The 25072-nt window shown below is 39.4% G+C and overlaps 1 protein-coding gene across 4 annotated transcripts in view; it reads right to left on the minus strand.

The window, feature by feature from the left end:
• The window catches only part of NAV3 (neuron navigator 3), a 275195-nt gene that overhangs the window by 64324 nt on the left and 185799 nt on the right, over window positions 1-25072 (minus strand). For all 4 annotated transcript variants that reach the window (XM_075058235.1, XM_075058237.1, XM_075058236.1 and 1 more), the window contains exons 13-14: window positions 4245-4383; window positions 719-995 (exon numbers count right to left, since the gene is read on the minus strand). In XM_075058235.1, coding sequence (XP_074914336.1) covers window positions 719-995; window positions 4245-4383 — 416 coding nt within the window. The remainder of the gene's footprint in view (window positions 1-718; window positions 996-4244; window positions 4384-25072) is intronic.

Raw genomic sequence — 25072 nt, forward strand, 5'->3', positions numbered from 1 at the left:
GTCAGGACATGGCAAAGGTCCTACAAAGAACTGATAATTTTTGTTTCAAAACTACATTGCAAAGTCATTACCACTTCTGAGAAGCCTTTCAAAATTAGGTAAGAAGTCATCTAGCACTGAAGAAAGTGTGTAAAAAGATAACTTTTACAATTTTTTATCTCTTAACAGTGGTTTATAGAATACCCACAGTATCTGGAATGTGACAATTCAGCTTTAGTTCAGAAACACTTATTTTGAGTCCCCCTCACTTGAATGTTAATCTTTTTATCTCAACTTCTAATCTTTGGCCATTTCTAGGCATATGTTCAATGATCAAAGGTACAGGTTTTCTAGAGAAAAAAGATAAGGCATAAATGAGTCCAGAAATAGTTTTAAGAATTCCTAAATAGAAGTGGACATACTCAAATGATAGTAAAACAAAATGCAATCACAGTTTTTGTCATGGATACATTCATGTGCGATTAATAAATGATTAGTATGCAGTGTAGCAAACTAACAGTTAGAGAGATGAACAAGTTAGTATACTATTACGGTCTTGGCTTGCAGTCATTTATGAGAAGAACTACCAAAACTCTTACAGTTCCTCATGTCTGTCACACATTTCTAATATCCATTAATTATTTTTAGCCCACTAAAGATTCCTTACTGCTTATGGATCAATTCCAAGTATAAAGCCTTATTTTTCAATGCTGTAATCTGAACTACAGAAGTTTCCTACCCGGGGTCTTGAGCGCACTTGTTCCTGCTTTGTGCCTGGACTGAGTTGTTCCTACTTGTGCAGTCATGCCTCTCCTCCAGGACCCGGTCTGTGAAACAGAGATCGATGCTTTCTGCCCCCCCTTCTCCGACTCTTCGGCCAGCCCCGAGGGAAGACCTTTCCACTTGCCGCTGCCGTCTACGCTGCTGTCAAAGTCTTCCTCTGGTTTCTTCAGTTCTTCGGTGCTGCCCCAGGTTTCGCTGTCCGTAACTGAGCGCTTCTCTGAGTCCGTCTTCAGCTACAAGAGATTTGCATGAGAAATGGTCAGTCTCAGCATCTTCGGTATTTGCTGATTTCTTAAATCACAGGAGGGGAGGAGAATAAGCATATTGATTTATTTGTAGCAAAGGCCATGGAAACGTCACTTCTAAAACATTAGAATCCTGATCCCAAAAGTTTAAAAACGTTCCCATTTGGGGAAGACGGTTTTCTTTTTTCTTTTATTTTCAAAAGATTTCAACTCTTTCCTTCATGGGTAAGCCATAATGAGGTGAAACATAATTTACTCTAATCATCAGTGGTGATACCCTATTGTTCCTCAACTCCCTCTGAATTTCACAAATGAATCACTGCGCTGAGAGGTTTTACTAAAGGCTTGAATAAGGGAATTCCTAAATATACTCCTAAAATCACCTCAGTCTGGTTTCTTGCCTTTTCCTACCCAAGCTTTCCACTGACCGAGTTAGGAATATTGCTCCAGCAGCACCCAGTATGTCGTGCCACCAGCGAGCAAGGATAACACCTTCGGCAAAATTATCAGGGCTACAGCTGATGGCTTTTCTACTGCTTTGCCTCCAGGGAAATGAATTGTTTCCAACAAGAAACTCACTCTAGCTGTATCAGCCAGCAGAGCAGCTAGAAGAGAGGCTTATGGCAGCACTACACTTGCTCTGAAACTCAGAGCCACGTGGAAGCTGCCCCAGTGAGGACCTCACACCCTTGCGGCATCTGCGTTCCCTGGGCCATGCTGATAAGGGTGTTCTGCAAGGAGCAACCCAAAAAGACAGCGTAGAAGCCGTGAAAACGCTGGAGAAAGGAAAATGATGGAGACTGACCCTACCCTCTGTGTTTGACAAGGCACAGTTCTTTGTGCTGACAGGCTGTTTGTTGTGACCCTTCCTCCTGGGTTTTCCTGCAGCCTCCTGACCTCAGCCTCGAGCCGTATTTGCACATCATCGTCTCACCAGTCCTGCTCACCTCCGCTCCTCTTTAACGGCAAAAAAGTGGTGCTGCTTTCAAGTACCACCCCAGCCTTATCCTCATACAGCCAGCCTAAGCAGGACTGCAAACTGGATCGCATTCAGGGCAAGGCTATTTGTTATTCTGTGTTGCCACAACTCCATCTCCACAGAGACCCCTCTGCGGCTGTTTCCTAGGCGCTGCTGTCATAAGTAGGATTAATAGCAGTTAGATGACCGACAGAATAATCAGTCGCTGTTTACATATTTGTCATTTGAGGTGCACAAAATGCAAAAGCTCTCTGTACTTCTGTAACTTCCTACGTGCTTTGGAGACGCTAGCACAGACTTTGGGTAAGGATTGATGGGAAAAGAGCCCAAGCAAACATCTACACAAGTGTCGCAGGGTCCTTCAGAAGAGAGTTCTCATTAGTGTTATTGTTACATGTGTAACGCTCCCAAAGCTTTTCTCATGAATGAATGGTTCATAGCTATACATTTTTAAAGCAAACTGCATCATTTCCAAGAAATGACAAGAATAATACTTTCTAAAATCCTCTCTTCACCATTATGGGATACAAAAAGCAATGCTAATCCTCTTTTAATAAGAAAACAACAACAAAATATGCCATTTCTACCTCAGGCTATAGCCAGCTTGCACTGTTCCCATCACTTAAAAAGACTGCAAAAGGGATCTCTGTGTTCCCTGAATATGGCCAGCAAAATACGTACATATTCTGCTCATCTCAGCTTCTGACTGAGATTGCAGGCTAGCATGGAGTACAGTGTGTTCTGATTCATCTGGCTGGTAAAGGCAGACTTGATAAAGGTCTCCTTTCTAGCCTTCCTAACATGAAGCAGCTGTGGTGGGAAAGCAACATTGGAACATGTGCTGCATCTCTGTCCATCACTGAACAAATTGCAAATGGTATCTGGTCGAGCAGCTAGAACATGAGATCGCTCAAATGGAAAACCCGCAAAGAGTTAAACAGTCAGCTTGAGATTTCCCAGTCATGATGATGATAATGATGATGATGCAGTGCAACAAGGAAGCCAGGACTAGCTGGCCATCACTGTTGATGAGAAAGGGAAGAGGCTGTTCTCCAGATAGCACCCATGGGAGACCCTGATGGGGTGGGAGAGGCAGTGGTAAGGGCTGAAGAATGCTGGCATCTGTGCGAGTATCTTTGCATGAGTATGACATCGGTCTGAAACCTGTCCCGCTGGAGATTAAAGTAATCTTCGTTCCCAAGTAACTTTATTTCCCTATTGTCTGGGGGAAATTATAAATACGTGTTTTTCTCCTGTTGACAAAGTCTGCCACGATGTGCATCTACAAAACAGCTCTCTGGCTGCCTGCAGGAGTCTAAATGGAATTGGCAGTGTCAGTCTTGTGTCCTGAACACTTGACATCAAATCACTGGAGGCAACAACTCTTCCTCTGTGCTGAGTGCTCAGTCTTGAAGTTCCCTGCTTGTAAACAGGAGATGACATGGCAGAGAATATTTTCTATTGGGACTAATTCTTCTGTTTTTCTTTCTTGTTTTGGGAGGAACTGAGCCCTGCAAGCATTCTGTATAGTCTCTTTCAACACTTGCAATTTTGAGGGGGAGCTGGGGAGAAATACTGGGATACCTGGCACAAGGGCTTTACATATATATTTATACATATGTATATAGCTTGTGGCTGTATGCTGCTCAGAACTCTATTTTGAGACCAGCTTGTGGGCCCATGGGACATTTTCATTCCCGGACCTAACTGGGGAGAAGAGAAGCTCTGCCACCTCTGGGCTCCTTCTCTAACTGTCTTTTCTCCCAGTGGAGAGAACAGGGAAAGGACAGTACAGCCTATGTAGTTCTTCCCTGATACGCATCAGCGTATGAAAGACAAAAACTATCTTAAGTTGTGCTATCTGTCGAAAGAGATACTCTAAAAGGGATGAAGTCAGTAGAAATCTCCCCATCACAGATCCAGTCATATTGTGGTTTTTTTGTGTTAGGGCGCAGCAGGGACCGGGTGGGGGCTTCCTGAGGCTGGGAGCAGTGGGATCTCCCCCAGGGTGGGCAGAGCAGGGTCTCCCCAGCCGGCACCTTCAGCCGTGGGATGTGGAACGGGGCGTCTGAGGTGTCAGCCCACAAGTCAGGGTTGGGGCAGCGGGGTCCATGGGCTTCTTACCCACAAGCGTGATAGAGGAATTTGTAAAATATGAATATTTCATTTTTTTCAGCGGCATTGATACCGAACTCTTTTCTTTGGTAACCTGCACACTTGTGGGGTGATGCAAGAAATGGCAATGAAAAGCTACTCACCTGGGCATGAGTGTTCTTCCTTGAAGAGGCAGTTATGTTGGAATAAGAGCTGACAGATGAGGTGGTATTCAAATCATCTGTGCTGAGGTTGTCAAGAGTGTCACTGAGGCCACTACTAACTGAGCTGCTGTCATCCCAGCTGCAGAGAAAGGAGCACATCTACTTTACATACTGCATGTCAATAGGCAGAAAGCATCTCAAAATCAATAGATGTGATTACTTATTCTTCAAGAGGTTTACCAGAAAATTTTCAGTAATATTTCCTAATGTACGACAAATATTGGTTTTCAGACTTTTTAATTAATTATTCACTCCCTGTCGAGTGGTTGCTTGTTCAGTTAATGAAAGACTCAGGTGCCTTTTAAAAAATTAACATCAGCTCTAAGCAAGCACTAGTGTAAGTCATTAAAACAGGTTGTTTCATGCTTCGTTGCAAACACATTCAGTACACTGGCAGGGAAATCCATTAAACCTACCTGGTATTGCTAGCCAAAGCATTATTAATAACTTGGAGAACACCTGATGAATTTCCAGGCTACAGAGAAATAAAAGGAGCATCTCTTCTGCAGCCTAATCAACTGTCAGCAGGAAGCCAGTATTGCCAAAAGTTTTATTTTCTTGTCTTCAGCCTTTGTCTAGTGGGTGCAATGTCATCAAAATAGGATTCCCTGACAATACAGTCACCAGAGTTGACAGAGAACACATTATACATCTCTCAAGAAACACAGGCTGTCAAATCTTCTGCTTTGGGAGATTGAGGCAGAGGATGCAAATGAGAGAAAGGCTACTCTTATAGAAATGTCATTTACCTATTCTCACAAAAGCCTTGCTTTTGCATGGAAGGGAGATTGATCTGTGTTTCTCAGACCTTTCCTACACAATTGCTTCTCCATGGTGTTACATTATGACTCTTAGCTTATCGCCATAAGCAGCAGTATACTCCCAGTTTTGCTGCATCTCTGCCTCTTAATCTTGTTTTGGATTATTCCCAGGCCACAGAGTTTGAAAAATATTCACCTTATCACTTGCAGTGGGATTCATCTCCTATAGTTTTAGCTATATAAAAGTTAAGTATCTCATTTAAGCTATCTATCTAGGTGCCCCCTCTAACCAGTACAAAAAAGCAGGCTTTTATCTCTAAGAGATAACTCATCCTGGCTTAAAATGTCTCAGGTTTGTGGGATGAACTGTCCACTGAAGGTGCCTCTTTATGCCTTTCCCTTTCCTAGAGAGGAGGGGGTTGATGAAGCCTGTTCTAGACACATAACTTAGGGAGAGACAAAGCTAGGTGACATGTTTATGCATGCTGGTAAAGTCCAAAACACAAGAGAGAGTACATAATATCCTTGTTTTGCTGTAGCCTATGTCATGAGCCGCCTTTTACAAAAAATCTAAAATTCAATCCCACAGTCGAGTTAAAGCTCAGTACTATTGCTACTAGTCATTCAGAGCAAACAAGGAAAATATCTGTGAATCTTTATTTTACACGTGGTGTTTTGGCAGATTAAATTCACTTGTCCACTTCTTCATGGAAGGCTTTAGAACGTCGTAACAGCAGTGACAGTGAACTGCATGGTGCAGAATGTGTGGTGATGGACCAGAAAGTTCTGTGCACTAGTCTTGTATCATAGCAACTGCAGCAAGCATTACTGTCATTTTGCAAAGGTAGAAAATCACATTAGTAAGCCAGCTCAGTGACAAGGTAAACATATTTTAGAGGGTAAGAGTTTATTACAGTGCTGCACTTTCCACTGCTGAGTACAATGACTACAGATAAATATGTCTTCTGCTACATTTCCAGGTAATATACAATCGAGTGACTTAATAATAAAATTCAATATCTAAGCAATTATAATATCAACCTTATAGGCTACCCACATTCATTTAAGAACCCTCTCTGAAGCACTAGTCATTTATACTTTCTGTATTTTTCACTGTCTAATGTGATACAGAAATTCATTGATGCTAAAAGCCATTATTCAAATTCTGTGTAACACATGGGAATATACCTTGTATAACAGTGTTAAGACAGAGAACCTTAAAGACGGATATAAACATAAATAATATTAAATGTGGTTAGGTTTTAGAAAAGAGAATATGCCTTGATTAAAAGATACTTTAGAAAAGGAAAAAAAAATAAATCAAAAGCCAGATCCAAAATGAGATACATTGGGTAATTTCAGAAGCAACATGAACTTTTAATGTATGGCATTCATGTCAATTAATACTTGACCATCAGTTTTCTGAGTCTACCCTAAGATCCTGTTTGTTATTTTATTCGATTTTAATTTTTGGTACTTTATTTCATGGACATTTTTCTCTGTAAGAAGATTCACATTTTCTAAATTCTGAAATAGTTCAGCTGATTCACAAAATATAATCATCTGAAGTTTTCAGGCAAAAATGACTATGATCACGTTTCTTTTCTATTACAGCTTCTCTGTGGTGTTTCACACTCATCACACCTCACTCACCAGTGGATTATTAGTGGGTTCTGGGAACACTCACAGCTATCTTGTAAGATATATAGAAGATTGTTTTGACACCTCCACTACTGACCTTTCAGAGTCATCACTGTATTTGTCTGGATTTTTTTTTCTTTTATGATAGGTGCTCAAGATGTTTTCTAAATTTGGGAGTTTCATACCCCCAAATTTCTGCTAATACTCTGTATGCCTCTAAAAAATAGGAATATTCAAAACACCTTTCTTTCCTGTATGGCATTTTTCTAATGACTATTAGAGAATTTGATTCCTACTTGACACAATGTTTCATACCAACCTTTTGAAAATACATAGTAAAAATGGAAATCTCCAACAAAACTGACCGTATCAGCCATCCTTTTGGCAATGAAGACTGTTGTCCTGTGCTTATTTTAGTGCATTGTCCAGAGTTGTTTTAACTTGTTCATGCAGCTAAATCTTTTATCTTTCAGCATTGTTTCCACCTTTTCAGCCCTCTTTCTCTGTGTCTAGATAGTATAGTTGCTATCAGATGAGTTAATATAATTTTTGAGTAATGAAGATGCCTCATTTATAGTTTGGAAAAATTCTTGATGACTCATGTTCTTTTCTCCTTTAAACTAGCAAATGTATGACAAACAAATCTGGTAAAATTAGATGTGCATCACCTTGAGATTGAAAACCCATTCTTGAGAGTCTGCAGGAAATTCTTACTGTAATTTTTCTTCTTGTTCCTTCTACCCCTCATCAAAACAATATTCATTGTCAAACTGTACCTAAGGGACTTAATATAGATTTTTAATATACTGGCTAAGATTCATCTTTCATTTTCATTTAATCTTTCATTTACTTTTCTTTTTCATGCATCCTACAGAGTTTATGACAGGTCATGTTACTACTGCTGCTTATTAATGCCTGACACCACTTCCCTTTTTAAAACCACATTTTAGCTACTTATAACGTTGGCAAATCTGCTTTTTTTCTCATTGGGTGTCAGCCTCAGGTCGATTTCTTTACAAGAAAATGTCAGCAAAAGCAGTTCAGCTATCTGAGAGACTGAGGCTAAGAGAAAAATGCCTTGTTTTGACAAGTTCTGGCAACCTTTTCTTTGAGAAACCCCTGGATCCCAAGAGGAACCGGAGAAAAACCTTGCAATTTAGCAAGCTGTAATCTTCACATTAAGGATGTACATTTTGCTGTTTCTAAGAGAAATCCTTTCAAATCTGGATAATTTATAAATCTCTTCAAAAATGCTGTTTGCACATGCCTGGCAGAGTCGTCTTAGTTTTTTTCCCAGCTAACTGGCCAAAGGTTCCTCCCTTCCCAGCAGCTCAGCCCAGCTCAGCTCAGCCCAGGTCAGCTCAGCCCAGCTCAGCCTGCTGTGTGCTGCCCAGCTCTGTGTTCAATTCAGCAAACGAAGAGCAAGCAAAAAGCCCAGCAGTCACCACTCTCATCGTGAATCTATGTAACGACACAGTTTTTGATAACACAACCACATACTCTTTTTTCTTTAGAAACTCTTCATTAATTTAGTGCTTATAAGAGGTCTGCTCTAGGGATGAATCTGAATTTTGCATTAAAGCAAGCTACCTTCTGTCATTTTTCAAAGAAGTTGAAAGACTTTTGTAACAAAAGGGACTGTATGAAGCATGATTGAAGCCCCTGGTGTACCAGACTCCCTGCAACCTGCAAGATATTAGGTAACTGCTTTAACCAACATTTTTAACAAGCCGGACACCAATAAAGAGCTTCAAATTTTCTTTAGAGCTTAGCATCTGACTTACAAAGATGTAATGCATGCAAATGTGTGCTTTGAACCTATAGTTTGCTGCAGGGGTATCTTAAAATTTAGGTTACTAGCAGCTCAAACTGCATGTCAAAACCCAGCAGCTATTTTTGGCTTTACTATTGCTGTACCTCAGCTTTCCATCTGTAAAATGGACACGATACATACACAAATGAGCTTGAAAACACGGTCTCTGATAACTGTGGATACTCAGACACTACAATAAAAGCACCCTAAAAGAGCCCCTTTCTCTTTAGAAAAATATTCAGATGGCATATGAAAAATAAAATAAGGGGTCACACATGATAAATAACAAGGAATACACAAAATGCCAAATGACTGCTTTATAACTGAACACCCTCAATCTACACATTATATGAAATAAGGACTCTAGAGTTTGGGGGATGCTGTTGACCAAACCATGATTGCCTGAAAATGTATGTGTACAAGAAATCTGAATTAAGGTTACACAGGCAACCCTTTAACTTCGGAGTGCTTTTACAACCTCATTAACTTCTTTTCACACAGCTTGAGTAACATTCAGCTTTACCAACTTTAAATTCTGATAATTATCCCATCACTTCAGTCATACACAGGGCTGAATCCGAGCAGGGAAGCTGTACTGCAGTAGGAATTCCCCTTCACCTTGGGAGCTAGAAAAAGCGTGCCCAACCATGTGATAGGCACAGAGAGGTGGGTTCCCCCCATCCCCTGGTTAGATTTATGGCCACTGTGTTACAGCCTTCATCCAGAAACACTCCTCATGTTCTTTGAGTTTGCTGAGACTCTTCACAGCAGCATTACCAATATTGTTTCTGCTTAGAAGATCCGTGTTTTTCTTCGATGCACTAGGTGTGCCTTTGAGATTATTTGCACTAGCTAAAACTCATCCTCTAATTCTAGCCTGCATCTTTCAAATCTGAACAGTTCTTGCCCATTTTGAAGCAAGAAATAACACTTCTTCTGAAGAAGACTTCCACATTGTCTCTAATTGCTGAAGGTGGCTATGAATATTGTATGCATCCCAATGCTCTACAAATTGCTCTAAATTCTTCAAGCAAAGTTCCAACTCCTTGATCATATGAAATACTCCATGAAGTTGAGGAATCCACAAATTGCTATCTACAAAATTGGTCAGTCTACACTATCACTCCTTGTCTCGCTTTCATTAGTGTGTGTTAATACTGAAAAATCTGTCCATAATAATCCTCTCATTGACCTTTCTACCGCCTAGTTGTTCTAGAAATAGCAAGGTGTCTGAAGTCAAAATACCCGGTGCTTAACATCAGTATGTATTGCTGAACAAAGATTATAAACATATTCCTACAAGTATTCCCTCAAAAGGAAAGATAAATTGCACTCAGCTGTGCTCATGACACTTTTGTGTTTGCTTTCCACAAGTATTTGTTTTTCTTTGCTTGAAAATAATCCAATTCTGAGTTCACACGCTGAAGTATATGAACCAAATGAGGAATATTTTGTATGGGATAAGACATTATTTCACACAGCAGGAGGGCAAGCAACAGAGCTCTAGGGCAAAGATGCAATGAAACAAGCCAGATAATACTTAATTGTACCCTACATAATGAAGACCTGCAGAAACACACAACAAATTTTTCTAGATGTTTTGTGTGATGGCTGAAAATACAAAATACACTGCATTGGAAGAGCAATGAATTCTGAAGGTACCCGACCAGAGGAAGTGGTACTAACAATCTGTGTTATCTCTGTGGATACCTAAAATATTCTTTCACAGTTCTTGTTTCAGAAAATCAAAGCAGTCTCTAATTGCAGACAAGACACGGCAGAGCGCCCAACCACGATGATTGTTCCTTCCACCCTTCCTGTTTCTATTTTCAGCATTTTCCTACAAGCCCTTAAACTTGCCAGCTCAGTGAAGTCCACCATACTGATAAGCTGGGTCAATGCCTGGAATTTGTTTCAACATTGGCGTACTTCATTAATTTTTTGAGAGCACCTCCAGCCAAAGTGGCCTAAATATGCAAGTTAAAAAAGCTTTTCACAAGTTGATCATCAGACGTATGAAGGCAGCAAGACTCCAATCAATGTGGTATCAAGTCTGCTGGAAAAGTATGATTCCTTCAATGCATCCAGCCCTTGGCAGAGTTTGACAAGTTGCTGGCATTTTTTTTCTTTGGTTCATTACCCGTTTTTGCAAGCAGAAGCAGGAACTACAGCTTGCAGAATACAGCTCCAGAAAAATAAAACCAAAACCTTTCCTCTTAAGGCATTATTTAATCATAATAACTGTTCTATCTAGGGAGGTCTGTAACTCTGAATGAAAAATAGCACTTTATTTGTCACATGCTTTGCACTGCACATGAAGGGCTTTAGACCACAGTAGCAGACCTACAGTCCTTGTGTGTCTTGCTTAGGAATGAGAAATCCTTAGCCACATTCTTGCTAATGCCAGTGGAACTCACATACGCCCAGAGACCTGTGTATGGATATGGGATTCAGGGAAACTGAGCAAACACATTTAGCAAAACAATCTTTACTTGCTTTTTATAGCAACTCTGAGCTTTCAAAACGTGAAAACACTTTTAAACATTTCTAAACCATTCATTACCATAGCGGGTACATCCAGGGCACTGCCCACCTGTATTTCTGCTGCTGGGGAGAATGGTCTTAGAGGACAAATAAGGTAACTGAGATCATGACAAAAGAGTAACATTTGGGGCTAAACAGAACCTTAACTCCTGAGTGTGTGTTTGAGGATCTACAGATCCATACTAAGAGCAGATAAAAAATGAGCAGTGAGGTGCTCTCCCTTCCTCTGGCTGCACACAGCTGGCTGGTTTCTGTTAATAAATCCTCAGACGATGCAGGTCTCCATGTCCCTCCCTTAGACCCTCTGGATGTCTCTACACAATTGTTCATAGAAACAGTAGGGAAATGAGAAACACAAACAATTGCTTTGATTAGTATAGCCCACTTCCATGTTTGCCAAATAAGATGCTAGTGCACTAGTCTACTGCAGTGGCTAGGACTGGGACACCCTCAGTTATAGGGGATATTTAAAGTAGCCAATAGTGCCCTAAAAACCCCAAATAGCCAAAATTAGCCACCTGTGAATTGAGCAGCTACCTGGACTGTAAGACAATTTGTGTCAGTGATGCGCAAGGCATCTACATTAAATGTGAGTTAGGAAATCAAAGGTGGGCATTTAATCTCCCAGGTAGTCAGCAGACGAAGGCAGGTACATCCAAAGGGTAAGAGGAAAGACTGGAGAGAGATGAGCGAGGTAGAGGACTTAAACTAGATGCCCACAGTAGAAAGCCTGAGCTTAGTACAACTTTCCTTACTCTACTCATACAAGTGAAGCCCTGCAAGAGGAAGATAGAACTCGTTGACCATCACTCTGTGCTTAAGCTAGTCCTCCACACATAAAATCCATAAAACTGGGAACGCAATGCATAAATCAGCCTCCACAACATACTCCATGGAGGTGGACGTTGTTTCTCTACAGCACACCAGTAAAGTGAATATTAACATGTAGTCCAGGCTGCTGTCATGAACCATCCTCTCTGACACCCATAATTTAGGACACGTTTCAGGACAGTAAGGCAGGATTTAGCCTAAAATAAAGACTTTAGAGCTACTCCCCTAATTGACTTTTGAGAACAGAAATGATCTCTTAGCTCATTAAGAAGAAAAGATAAGAAAATAATTGGACTGTTTTACTCAAAGCAACTCCTCACTAGCGTGCCAATATATCAGCTGGCAAACTTTCTCCTTCAAAGTTCAATTCATCATGAATTAATCCATTTTAAATCTTTTACTGTGAGCTCAACTGCTCATTATTCATAAAACAGCTACAGTGACCCTTCACAGACAGATGCAAGATGGCACAGAGTTCATAAAATCAATATTTTGTTTCAATCCACAGACTGTGAGAGCCAATACCCAGGCCCTGAATCAAACCAGAGACTTGCAGGGGCTATAAATTTCATTATAGCTATTCTATCCTCATAGCTAAATGAAAACATAGCCAGTTGGACTCATACTTCACCACCTTTTCCTCAGCAAGTGTAATGCATTACCTGTCATACCCAAACAAGGCAACCACTGAAGCGTTAATCCTGAATTACTTTGAGGCCACGGATAGAAAATCATGTCGTGTACAGTTCAGAATGGATGCATTCAGCATATTCTAAGGAAAATTGTTTACAATTAAAAAGAATAGCAATGCATGTATGCGTCTGCTTTCATGCCGTATCACTTTAGGAGGATTTTTTTATTTCATATTCGAAATTTTTTTATAAGAAGATCCAATGAGAAAATTATACCCTACTACAGAAACTATTTCTAGCCCAGGAGCACAATTAGAGCAAAACGCATTTTTGCAAGGTCAATGTATTTCCATATTTCTTCTTCCAAGCATTTAATAAGTGCTTTAAGAAATAATTTGGTTTTAGACCCTGCAGGAAAAAAAATGAATTGATGGAAGATTTACATTTCTTGTAATAATTATACATACCTTGCAAAACCTGCATACCCACACCTCAGGATCTGAATAAGTCTTTGCCAGAACCCCTTCTGGTTTCCACTTATTTCTGAGTACAACGCTTAATCTGACATGATAGGGACAGCAGAAAGTCATTAGCTAGCTCTAAATTTGTAACAGAATGTATCAACAATCAGAAGAAGGAACTTTGCAAAGTGGAATTTAGGCAAGTGTTACTTGAATAAAATAATAAATATCCCACTAGAAAAGATATTTTGTTTCTGGAATGTACAGTTCTTTTTTTTTGCGTGAGCCAGATAAACAGCATCCATTTTTAATTACATTTCAAACAGTCTATGGAAAATACTAATATATGGGCTGAAGCAAGATGTAAGGAAGTAATTCCATCAAGAACTGTTGACAATATCATAACAAACCAAGGGAGAAAAGCTTTTGATGTAATTATCTTCCTGCTGCTGTTTGTTATGTTTTTAATACACTGTTTGAATCCAAGAGATGTTTCAATTTTTCAAATGCAGATTCAGACAAGTTAATTAACATCAGTTGAATGGACATAAGTAAACAAATTACAGTGCCTATACAGTTCTTCAGAAGATACAAAAGCAATATAAAACTTTATTCCTTGTAACCTCGTCACTGTAAGAAGTAAAAATGTCATTCTTCACTTTGTATATGGTCAATGTGCATCCCCAAAAGCAAAGAGAGAAATGAGATCCCACAAGCATAAAGAAACATCTCATAGGATCCACATCTGTATCTGAAGGAAAACCATACTGAAATCAGCACCTTAAATACCCTGAGATAAGCAGAATTTGCCATTCATGTTTGCAAACTGACAGCCACAGCTTCAGCTGGGAGGGAGGTGCTGGAAAATCAAAGCTCTTTACTCAACCTTGTCTTTACAGCATATGAAGAAACCGAACAGATCCTCCTGGTAACTATTCAGAGGAGAACTCTTCCCAGGAATTATTTGCCTGATGTCAAAGCCCGATTTACTGGTAACCTCCTCTGCTGTGTGTAGTCTCTCACTTTTAAGAAAATTTGTTGCTAGAACTATCTATCCTATTTTTGCTTCCGTGCAGAAGCAGGGATTTATTTTTCCTGCTTGCAACTGATTAAACTCAATCTGAAGAAAAAAACATACATAACCGTGTTAGCAGAATGACTAGAAGTAAATCTCTGTTCATTCTGGTCATGATACTTATCCTATAACTCTCCATGAAATAGCAACAGTTAAGAACAGCAGTTTTATGCAGCTTTGTTGTTGGGGTAAAACGAGGTTGGGAGTTGGTTTTGGCTTGTGGGAGACATCTGTTACCCCATACTGTCCTTTGCTGAGGATGGAAAGATGTGGCAGGCAGAGACTAAAACAAAATTTTTATATTTAATTTGTAATTTCATGCCTTTTTTTTTTTTTTAAATCACACTTTACAGTTGTTAGCTGACAGTAACAACCGAGTGCGGGACACCTCCTATCCTTGTCACCTCGTTGCAGCACTCCTTGATAACCTCCTTACCAGTTAGCATAATGTGGTGCCAGAGCTCGCGGCCCTGCGCTGCTATCCGAGGAGCAGGGAGAGCACCCAGGGAGCAGGATGCCTCCCACCCTGCATGAGCACAGTCAGAAACACAGCCCTTCTGAAAACGCAGGATGAATTTCATCTGGGAAGCAACTGCAAACAAGGGGCTTCCTCCTGGACACCCTCATTAAATGTGTTTTTTTCCCTGCAGGTCTCAAGACAAGGTGCTGGTTTGTTGAGTTTAGCAACAAGTTACAACTGTGGGAAAAGCGGCTGGTTTGGTGCCTAAAGGGGTTCTTAATAAAAATCTTCACCCTTGAAACTCTTTGAGAGCTTGATCCACACAAATATTTTCAGATAACAGGGTAAGCCTATTATCTGAAGCCTAATAGGCTTACTTGCTTGCAGTCAGCATCATGACAACAACCTGTGTGACAAAGGGCAAGTTAAGCAGAACACAAAACTGTTTCTTCTCCTGGTTTTGTTGGCCAGGACTGTCAGTCACCCTTGTTGCTCGTTTCCCACATTTTGCTGAGTAAAGACCCAGATTTCTGCTTTAGCAGAAAGTAGGTAGGGACTTTCTCCTGCTTCTGCATGACCTGATTTTTAACATCATTTATTAAGGAATGAAGGCTTCAATGCTCATGCACATCTGGCCTTCAGGCCCCTGCTCATCACTGCTACCTGGGCAAAACTGCTGGCTGATTTTAATCAAACTTTGCAGAAAACATAAGGGCTCAAAAAATTATAGTTTGTAACTCTCATGCAAATACACAGCCATATGAAGACAGAGGCATATATCAGTATATATCAGACATACATGATTCTGTACTCAACACCAGACTGTGTAAAAAAAAAAAAAAAAAAAGTTTCATCCAGTTTAGGAGTACGTTCATTTTTTTTTAATAAATAGGTTCATGGAACATTTTTATTCAGGTTTGAGATTTGGAGGTTTTTCCTGATTTTTAATTCCTTCTAGCTTTTTCCCCCGTGAAGGTCAGGCTGCTGAGTTTAGAAAACACAGATTTCAGAACCAAAATTATTTGCAGAGGTTTAGGCATCCTAGTATTTATTTGATATTTTTTTCAATTCCCAAATGTTCAAGATTTTCTTGTTCTGCATTAAAGAGTTATTTGGGCATTTAGATTATTGCCATTGGTTAGTTTTAGGTAAATTCTGTTTGACAGGTTTAATGTTATCTTTAATCCTGACTTGTGCCGGGCTTTTGCAGCAATTCTAAATGCTATTCATTTGCACCCTATGTTACATTGCTGCTTTTCACATGGTCATTAACAGCCATCATTGAGCCATAGTATTTTAATTCTGCTCAGAGATCACAACTGGGATTGAGTCTTTCACCAGAAGTTTCCAAATATTAATGTTTGTTATTCCAAAAACCAGTGGTACCCAATCTTTGTTGGTCCCATAATCTCTTAAAAGAGTCCCTGTGCCACATGTTTATCATCTTGCCAATGAGGGTAGGAGCTCATTTATGGAACTATTACTTCAGGTCTCAACCTAATCCTTATCCAATTTTTAGGAGTCTGGAGAAGAGAGGGTTGTAGGAGTGAGTTGCAGGCCAGATAAATTGCTCAGTTTTCTGGACTATGACAGGGCAAAGTATCATGGGACTATGTGGATATAAGGCTAGCTGGAAATTTTCAATCAAAACATACTAGACTGTATACTGATTTTTTGATAGAAAATGAATCATCTCACAATATTATAAAAAAATAAGATTTACTCAAAGAATGGAATAAATTAGAAACTAATTTATAGACTTCAGTCAATCTATACTTACATTGTCATATTAAAATCAGAAATAACACTTTTTTACACTGAGAAAACAGGTGTAACAGGACACTGCAAATATTCTTTTTATGTCTTAGTTTTCAGAAGTTTCAATTTACTTTATTTGATATTTCAAATCATTATGGAAAACTCTACTTAATATTGAACAAAACTGCCTTTTTCTAAATTGAAGCGTCTTCAATGAAATATTATACCATATGCTAGGCACGTGAAAAAATATATAGATAATAACATAATAAAGGATAATATAAAATGGGTGCTTGAAACAGAACTTTAAAAAGATAATTTCTTTTTTCTTAGTCAAACATACTTCAATTTCTCTTGTGACAAATTAAAAAAACATTTCACTCGTAATTTAATGCAAAGCCAGAGCCAAAATCTGAGAAATTCCTTTAAAAAGAAATGGCAAATTTTGATCAAATCTCTAAAGATATGCAACCAACAACAATAACTAAATTTTATGCATGCTAAAGTTTTTGGTATTCTTCTTAGTACAGTGACAGATGTTTCCTGAAGGCATTGCTGCATTCTGTTTTGTAAATAATTTTCTTTCAAAAAGAAGCACCCAAAGCCTTTAGAAAGTTGTAGTCCTTCTTCTGGATAACAGAATATTTCCCTTGGCTGTTTTTAGCTCAAAGTTCAGAGAAACAGCACATTAAAAGCAACCCTTTCAGCTGAAACGGTGGCAGCACTAATGTATCTCACTACGAGTTCTCTCTTCCCAAGGGATGAAAGTCCTGAAATTACTATTATTGCCAGATTGACTGAAAGAGAAAAATGGTGTTCATGGATTCAAGACACTCTTGACACAGCTTGTCAGCATGGCGTGGACTGCAGGTTTTAAAAAGAGGACCCATCTCAGCCTCTAAACATCTTCGGCAGGAGAAAACCAACGCCTGATATGCCCGCAGGCACAGAAAGAACTGCCTGAGAGAATTTACTCGCCTCACATGTCAGGATCTATCAAATGTTTGAGGAACTTGGTTCTGGCTGTTTCTCAGGGATTCGGGGTGACTGGGGAGCGCGCTGAGCTCAGCACCGAGGGGCAGAAAGAGGATTTTGTGACAGGACCAAACAAGAAGTGGTGAATGCCGGTGAGAAAAGCCATCGGGCTGGTCCTCCCCAGCCCACCACGGCCGTGCCCGGGTGCTTATCCTTGCAAACATGTGAATTTTTAATTAACATTAGTAATACGAAAAACAAGTTTGCTATTTATTGTTATCACCCAAAAAACCCCAACTCCAGGCAAGCTATGAAAGTAGGGAAGTGAATCTAAAATTATCAGGGGAAAAAAAAAAAGAAACAACGCACGCACACTGTTTTTTCCATGCAGTTTTTCCATGTGAAAAAGAGAAAAAAATACTGTAATGGATAAGCATGAAGGCTGCGGTTCTGCTGGAAAGAGAACAGAAAGGGCTTTTTACCACCTGCTAGGAGAACTAGGACCGAAAATACTCATCTGCAATGTTGCAGAAAGAATCAGGATGCAAGAAAGACATCAAAAGACCAGACAGCAAGAGATTGTGGAAATACGATGGACTGAAGCAGAGAGGGACACCAAGCTCAAATCCAGCATGAAAAAAAAAGGATGGATGTTACCTACAAAGGTCAGAGCCCTAGACATTAGCAGGGAGCAGAGTCTGGAGAATTGAACTGCTGGATTGTCTCTGCCCCAGACACAGACAGCTGAGACAAAGGGCACTGCAGACAGCAGCGCAGGGCCCCCAGCAAAAATCCTCCCGTGCAATTCTGGCAGAGCAAGTCTGTCTCCTTTACATTATTCAAGTACTTTGTGTACTTACTTTTCACCTGAAATTGCCCTCTTCTCTCCCATTTAACCTAAAATTCAGATAATCTTTGCTCTCTGACAGACCACATGAAATTATCGGAAGCAGCGGAAATTAAAGGGCAGAGGGTATTGCAATAGTGACAACAGGCTATGGCAGCCTGGAAACTAGTGTAAACTTACCTCTTAAAATCCCTGACACGTACAATATGTGCTACTACTGATCACAGCTCTTCTACAACTAGCCAATGTTTATAATAGCTACAGCTTTTTCCCTTATAAAAAGTCTTCATTTCTATATCTAACATGCTGCTCCCCCGGCCCCCAATTTCAATTCCCAGGAAAGGTACATGATTACGGACATAAATATAAATCACAAAATGTTCTAAAGTGGTTTTGAAGGACTACAATTGGGATAAAGGAATAGGTAACCCTGTATTGGGTAACAATCAAGACTATTGTGCTAAAATATAACAGATAGGACCAACCATGAGAGGAGTAACATTTATGTAAATATTTAATTGCTAACAAGTAAACTAAGACTACCATTTTCCCTTGCAGCAGTGCAGAAGAAACCCCTGCAAAAAACACCGCTCCCTTTTCTCGACTATATTGCTTCAGTCACTGCAAAGGCAACGGAGCAGCATTATCATGGAAGCAATTCTTCAATCATCTTGCTAGGTTTTGTGCCTTTTTCCAAAGGAGGAAAAAAACCGGAAAGAACAGTCAGAGAACCTCTGACCTTCCTCCACTTTTTGCTAACTTACTGGCTTAATAAAGACACTTGCTCTCTTGTCGTTCGTTAAAAGCTCTGATTTTCAATTGGCATTGCATCTCACAGAACTTCGCGTGAACATCCTGCCGCACTCAAGTAACCCCATTCGAATTTTCTGACTGTGAGATACTTACAGATGATTGTTACAAACGTGATAGTGAAATGAGTTAAAGATTCACTTTTAAAAACTGTATTAAAACCGGATATACACGCTGTTGGGAAGCAAAGTGGCCGTAGGGTACTCTACGCTCAGCAGCGAAGCGCTGCGTCTGGCTTTCCCCTCCCCTGGTATCGCTGCTCTGTCCCTGCTGAGCGACCTGATCCAGGTACCGGATTAAGTACACACTAACTTTTGGCCTCGCGTTCATTCTTCAGAAACCTAGGCATTGAGCCAAAAACGTCCCTGGAATTCCTGCTGGTGAAGAGTAAGAACAAGTCGCAGTAGTCTGCAAATAGACTTGTCCATGGCTTGACCAACTGCAGCTATGGGCAGAAAAGAGACCGACAACCGCTACAGGTGTTTGCAGAAAACATCACGGGATTCTTGCTCGTTATGACAAGCAGGCAGACTCCAATGGCCCATTGGTTTTTTATTCATTTATTCAAGCTTTCTTCTTTGGATTTCTCCCTGCTCTTATTAATCTCTGGCCACGAGTCAGTCATGGTCTGCCTGCAACGCGGCAATGTCCAGGTCTCCCGAGACCGACGAGCTGCTCAGCCTCCACTCTTTTGCTGTAACACTGCTATTAAAAGCATTCGGCATAGTCGAACATGACAGGCTGTTGGTTCAGGCCTCTGGTCATACTCAAATCTGTCAAATACAATGGCTTACACTTGGGAATGCTGGAGTATGTAACTCTGGAAAATAAACAAGCCATTAAGGGCTCTCCCCTAGATTGTGCAGTGTGTGAGTCCATCTCATTATATCTTTCTTCCTTTCCACTATCAAAATAGTCTGCCAGTAGAAGTCAGGATATTTGTTTGTTACCAAAAAAAAAAAAAGTGACATCTACTGATATTTGATTCTCTGTTTATTATTCCTTTATCTTATCAAGTACTTCAGTTTAGGCTTTTATAACGAATTTTTGGCTGACTTTTTGGTTGTTTGTTTTTTATGATACACAAACTTCTGCCAGAGTTTGTCTGAAGGAAATCTTCACTATTTTATTTATAGTTCTATTACTGAAAGTCAATTCTTTTAAAATCCCTTACTTTGAACACTTGCAAAAGCAGAAATCTCTTGGGGAAGAAATGAAAAAAACTGAGATATATACCAACTTGTCAAAATAAATTTGAAATTGAAAAGCAACAAGAACTGACAAAAATAAATATATTTCATAAAGCAGTGCATGATTAAATGCCTGAGCCTAGCTAGTCTTTTAAAAGGAATTAGGAATTCATAAGGATAATGTAAATATAATTCTTTATATTGGAATAAACGTAAAAACTCCCTTTATGTTCTGAGGTATAAATCACCCCTAAACATCCTAACCCTAGGATTAGCATTTTCCTAGGACTTTCCCTTAGAGAAAAGAGATTTCTTTTATTATTAAACCATAACTTAGAGGGGTTTTGGCACTTGTTTCTAAATGATTCAAAGTAACAAATTTGATGATATTATGTAGCATCATTTTTCTTTATGACATGTAGGATTTGGGTAAAGATAAAAATTCTCAAGCATAGATGTCTAAAAATGTGACACCTAAGCATTTAAGGACATCATCAAATGGCCTGATTTTCCCAGTTATTGCACACCCTTCGGTCTGTTGAGAGACAGTCTTCCTAAAATTGTAGCGAATAATACAGCGGAGCAGGGAAAGCAGGAAGGCCTCCTATTGCCTTTGCTTCTATCTAGCACTCCCAGATATGAGACAGTTTAATTTACCCCTTTACATTAGCTGAATGCATTTTTTAGCCTCTTTTTATTTTTAAGGTTTGAAGGAGGAGGAGTTGGTTTACCCTTGAGTACTGAGTCTCCATCTTTTATACATTGCTGCTTTTTATTTCTCTGAAATCAATGAACTTTACAAATACTGAAAAAGATTTAATGGGAAACTGCTAAAATGCTCTGTTTAATGCTGCTTGAAAAGATTCTTCCATTTCAAAGTTAATAATTTCTAAGTCAGGTTCTGAACGCACGGTACGTCAAACTTGACAGCTTTTCCCCAAGAAAGGTTGTGCTTGATGATTATTTTAGGGGAGCAAGATCTGATGAATATTCATGTTCCGAACCTAAATTCACTGCCTCCCAGCTCTTCAAAATAATCATTTGGTTTCCTCTGCCTTTTGTAACGTGTACTAAGCGTTCCTTGCAGAGACTCTGGGTGACAAACACGTAGAAACACTAAATTGCCTTTTCAAGACTAGATCTTCTCTCCTGAACTAAGCTCTACAGATCTGTAGCAATATATACGTGGATCCACCTAAATGGTGTCTGGCTTAACTAGGCTAGTTCCTAAATTGATTATATAGTTCAATTGATTCAGGAGCTGTGTACAAACCTTGAGGACTCCTGTTACTGTTTGTATAGTATATATGCGTATTATCTATCTGCAATGTCATTAAAATCAGTGGAAGTCTGCGATACATGTCTTAACAGGCCACTCGCCACACTGAAGTTTAGTTTTTGGGACTGGGAAGGAACATCTATAGTGATCTGCAATTGCTCTCCTAACAGTTAAGAAAATTTCTACTTCACGTTGCAACATACTGCAGTATAACAGGAGTGTAAAGAGCTAGTAAAAAAACTCAAATTCTGGACCCTCTGAATGACTGAAGAGACAACACAGAATGAAGCTGGTATAAGAAAAAACATAACCCAGATGGAGGAATCCAGTGCAGTATTAAACAAAGTTAGTCATCTTAAATGAGACCAAACGGTCAGCTCATCAAGTTCAGACAACACCCTTCGTGCCGCTGCGGACAAGGCTTGGTAACCCAGGTACCAGTAAATGGAAATCAAAAGCTGTCAATCACTTCTTATTTCTTATAATTCAGGTGTCATTTTGCAAACTGCCACTTTCTCATGCGCTCCCAGTTACATACAATATTCTCACTGTGTACGTAGGCTTCAATGAACAGCCTAGTAAGTTTGCAACATGCAGCACTGTGAAAGATAAGTCTTTGAAATGGCGTGACATTTCAGGGTGAACTGCTGAGCCATCTTTTTTCTAGCGTATTCTTTTTTCTATGTATTTCATAGCCAATATTACCTTGTGCAACTGAGTGAAATTGTCTCCTAAGGCCACTATATGCTAGACTATTCTATGAATCTTTAGAGAACCTACACCCCAATGACTAATCATTCAAAGTCCTAAGTAATGAGATCTTCAGTTACTCCCATTTAAATGGGATGCAAAAGTTATTCAGCTTGAACGTGAATTCTCAGCGAGATATAGGTAAGCTCAGAATACCGTGTGCAACTTCAAAAATAAAATAAAAACCTAAAGGAGCTTTCCCTAGCTTAAAACCCTCTGTCAGTAGATAAAGGTCTTTCAGTTTCCCTTGCTCACCCAGCAGCGCTGTGCTCGCTCAAGATTTTCTATTTGGAAACGTCACAAACAAATAATGTGGGGAAGAGGAAGAAGGAAGGAGAGCAGCTGACAGTCCCATCGACGTGCCGGCCGCCTGGCAGCAGTGATTAGAATGCAGGAGCAGTGTTGGTAGGCAAAGATAAGCAGGAGACAATAAGCAAATCCTACTTACACCTGCCAACGACTAGTTTACCCAAGTCCAAACCTCTCTTTGTAGGCTAGACGTGACTTCACCTCCCTCAGCGACAGCCCTCCCTGATGTACCGCAGCGGTGACCTTTTCCTACGGGGCTCAGCAGCACCGATCCCCCCTGTCAGCCATCCCGGGAACCACTTCTATCTTTAACCTTCGTACGAAAACCTTCGGTTTCCTAGTAAGCAGAATTAGTAGCTGCTGCCGGAATCAAAGCATTAAGGCCAAATGAGTTCATTGACATTGTTGTCACTACAATGAACAACCTAATCTCAACTGCTGTAAAAAATTATTGATTAAAAGGAAAGATTTTAAAGAAGTGGCTGCAGTTATTTTCAAGAAAGTGCCTGCAGAAAAATGGAACCTGAAAACAGTGTTCTAAAAAATTACCTTATTTTGTTTTAAGTTGAATTATTTTACCTAACTTTGCTCTCACTGTTTTCTAATCAGTTTACTGTGAATTGCTCTAATTTAATTCAATATTCAGATATTTGATTGATGAAAACATCCTTAAACATTTTTCTGCTACTACAGTGAATGTTTTGTCATTATCCTATGAATATTTCCATTGACTTAATGATATTTTAACAGTGCAATGAATATTAAAAACATCATCAGTGACAACAATCGCTGTGAAATACCACAATTCTCCTGTTTCCTCTCATTTTATGTGCCAAAAAGAATTTTGAAATTGCTAAATCTCACTTCAGCTTACCATTTTGTCTAGCAAAATGTTTATTACAACATGCTCTGGGGGTTAGCGCTCAATAGGTAGACCACCTACAGCGTGCATATGGTTGTATAAAACCATAAAGTGAGTCAGGAGATTCCTCTCCTTGATTAGATAAGGAGCTCTTTCTGAGCTTTCACACAGCAGGTCTGGAGGCCTCTCAGATATTTTATGGCAGAAATTAACTATCAGTGAGAGGGGGTATTGAAAGCTTTATTCAATAGCTTTTTCCAGAAATCTATAGCAAATGCAAGGGCACAGCACTACTGAAAAGCAGCAGTATGCCTGGCATGTTCTGTTTCAGCACATCTTGGCTGTTTGTCAAATATCAGATGTTCCTCTCCACATGTGAGGGTTATGTAAATAATACACACTCGAATATATTGAATAAAGTGTCAGGATTGCTAAGCAATGACTTCTTGATTCTCTGTGCGTTGTATTCCCTCAGTGTGGTTCTGCATTTAACTTCTCAAATTGACTGATACTGCCTTCCCGTCTTCAAGAATTTGCTGAGCATCATTTTAAAGTGTTTCCCTGCTTTTCCTTTTAAAACGTTATGATGGTTTTTGTCCAGATACATCAGATGATACAGCTATCAGGGAACACTTGTCTCTGTTGTTGTTTCTAAGGGCTAATTGTACCTTGATAATTAACTGCTGCTTTACAGAAAATCAGTGGAATGCTTTATCAAAATGGACACAAACAAAAGCATCTTTTCTAATTCAATTTTAGTAAGATTATGAAATCTATCACTTTTCTTATTCTATTGTCATCTTTTTATTATTGTTTTTATTGAACTCAGACTATATTCTCATTTTCTTTGGCTTCCTGCTCTGATATTATTTTGCTTTGCTTTTTGCCTTGCATGCTCTAACTGCTTTCCCGATAGCTATCTCACATATATTTCTTCAAATTTCCTGCCTTTTACCACTTACTGCTGTTTTTTTATTTTAGTATTTTATGTTACTGCATTTGAGAAAATCTATATATAAGCCAACCCAGTGAGAAGAGGCAATTTAACAAGATGCTGTGGGCAGACCATAAAATTGTTACTAAGGGAAATAGAATATTCAAGGTGAGAACAGACAGCCAAATATCATTATTTAGCAACAGTGCAGAATTAGACTAGATTGAACAACAAAGGGGCTTTCCAATCCAAATCTCTACTTTCACAGCCCCATCTTCTATGTACAAAATACCCTCAATTAACTTTTTCATGAACAGTTTCATTCCATCTATTTTAAGCAGGCTATTTGAAGGAGGAGTCCTGCTGAAAATAAAATAGCAGTACTCTGAAAGAAGAGCATGACTGAATCATTAAGGACTAACATCAAGTGATGGCTTTGACTGAATTCAAACAATGGCCGTAAAGTTAATTTTGTAGAGTTGTTTTGGGTGTTTATTACTAATAGTTACCATAAGATGCATTATGGTACCTTCTAGTAACAATGCTCAAATATTTTGGTTAAATATGCTGCCTGCACACTGGAGCAACATGCCAATAAGAGTCTTCGCCCCAGAAAGTTTATGATTTCCACAGCATTTAAGACACGGCAGGATGAGAAAACTGCCAGCGTGAGCATAGAAGCGTCAGTGTTGACCAGTTGCAGAACTGAGCAAATAAGCAGATGAAAAAGCCAGACAGGAGTTGTTTGCCTAATCAATAACATGAGAAGTAGAGGTGTAAAGGGCAGATTTATCACAGTTAATAGGAAGAATACATTTTCCCAGTGCAGAAATAAA

This window comes from Buteo buteo, chromosome 26 (genome assembly GCF_964188355.1).
Source record: "Buteo buteo chromosome 26, bButBut1.hap1.1, whole genome shotgun sequence".
Taxonomy (NCBI): Eukaryota; Metazoa; Chordata; class Aves; order Accipitriformes; family Accipitridae; genus Buteo; species Buteo buteo.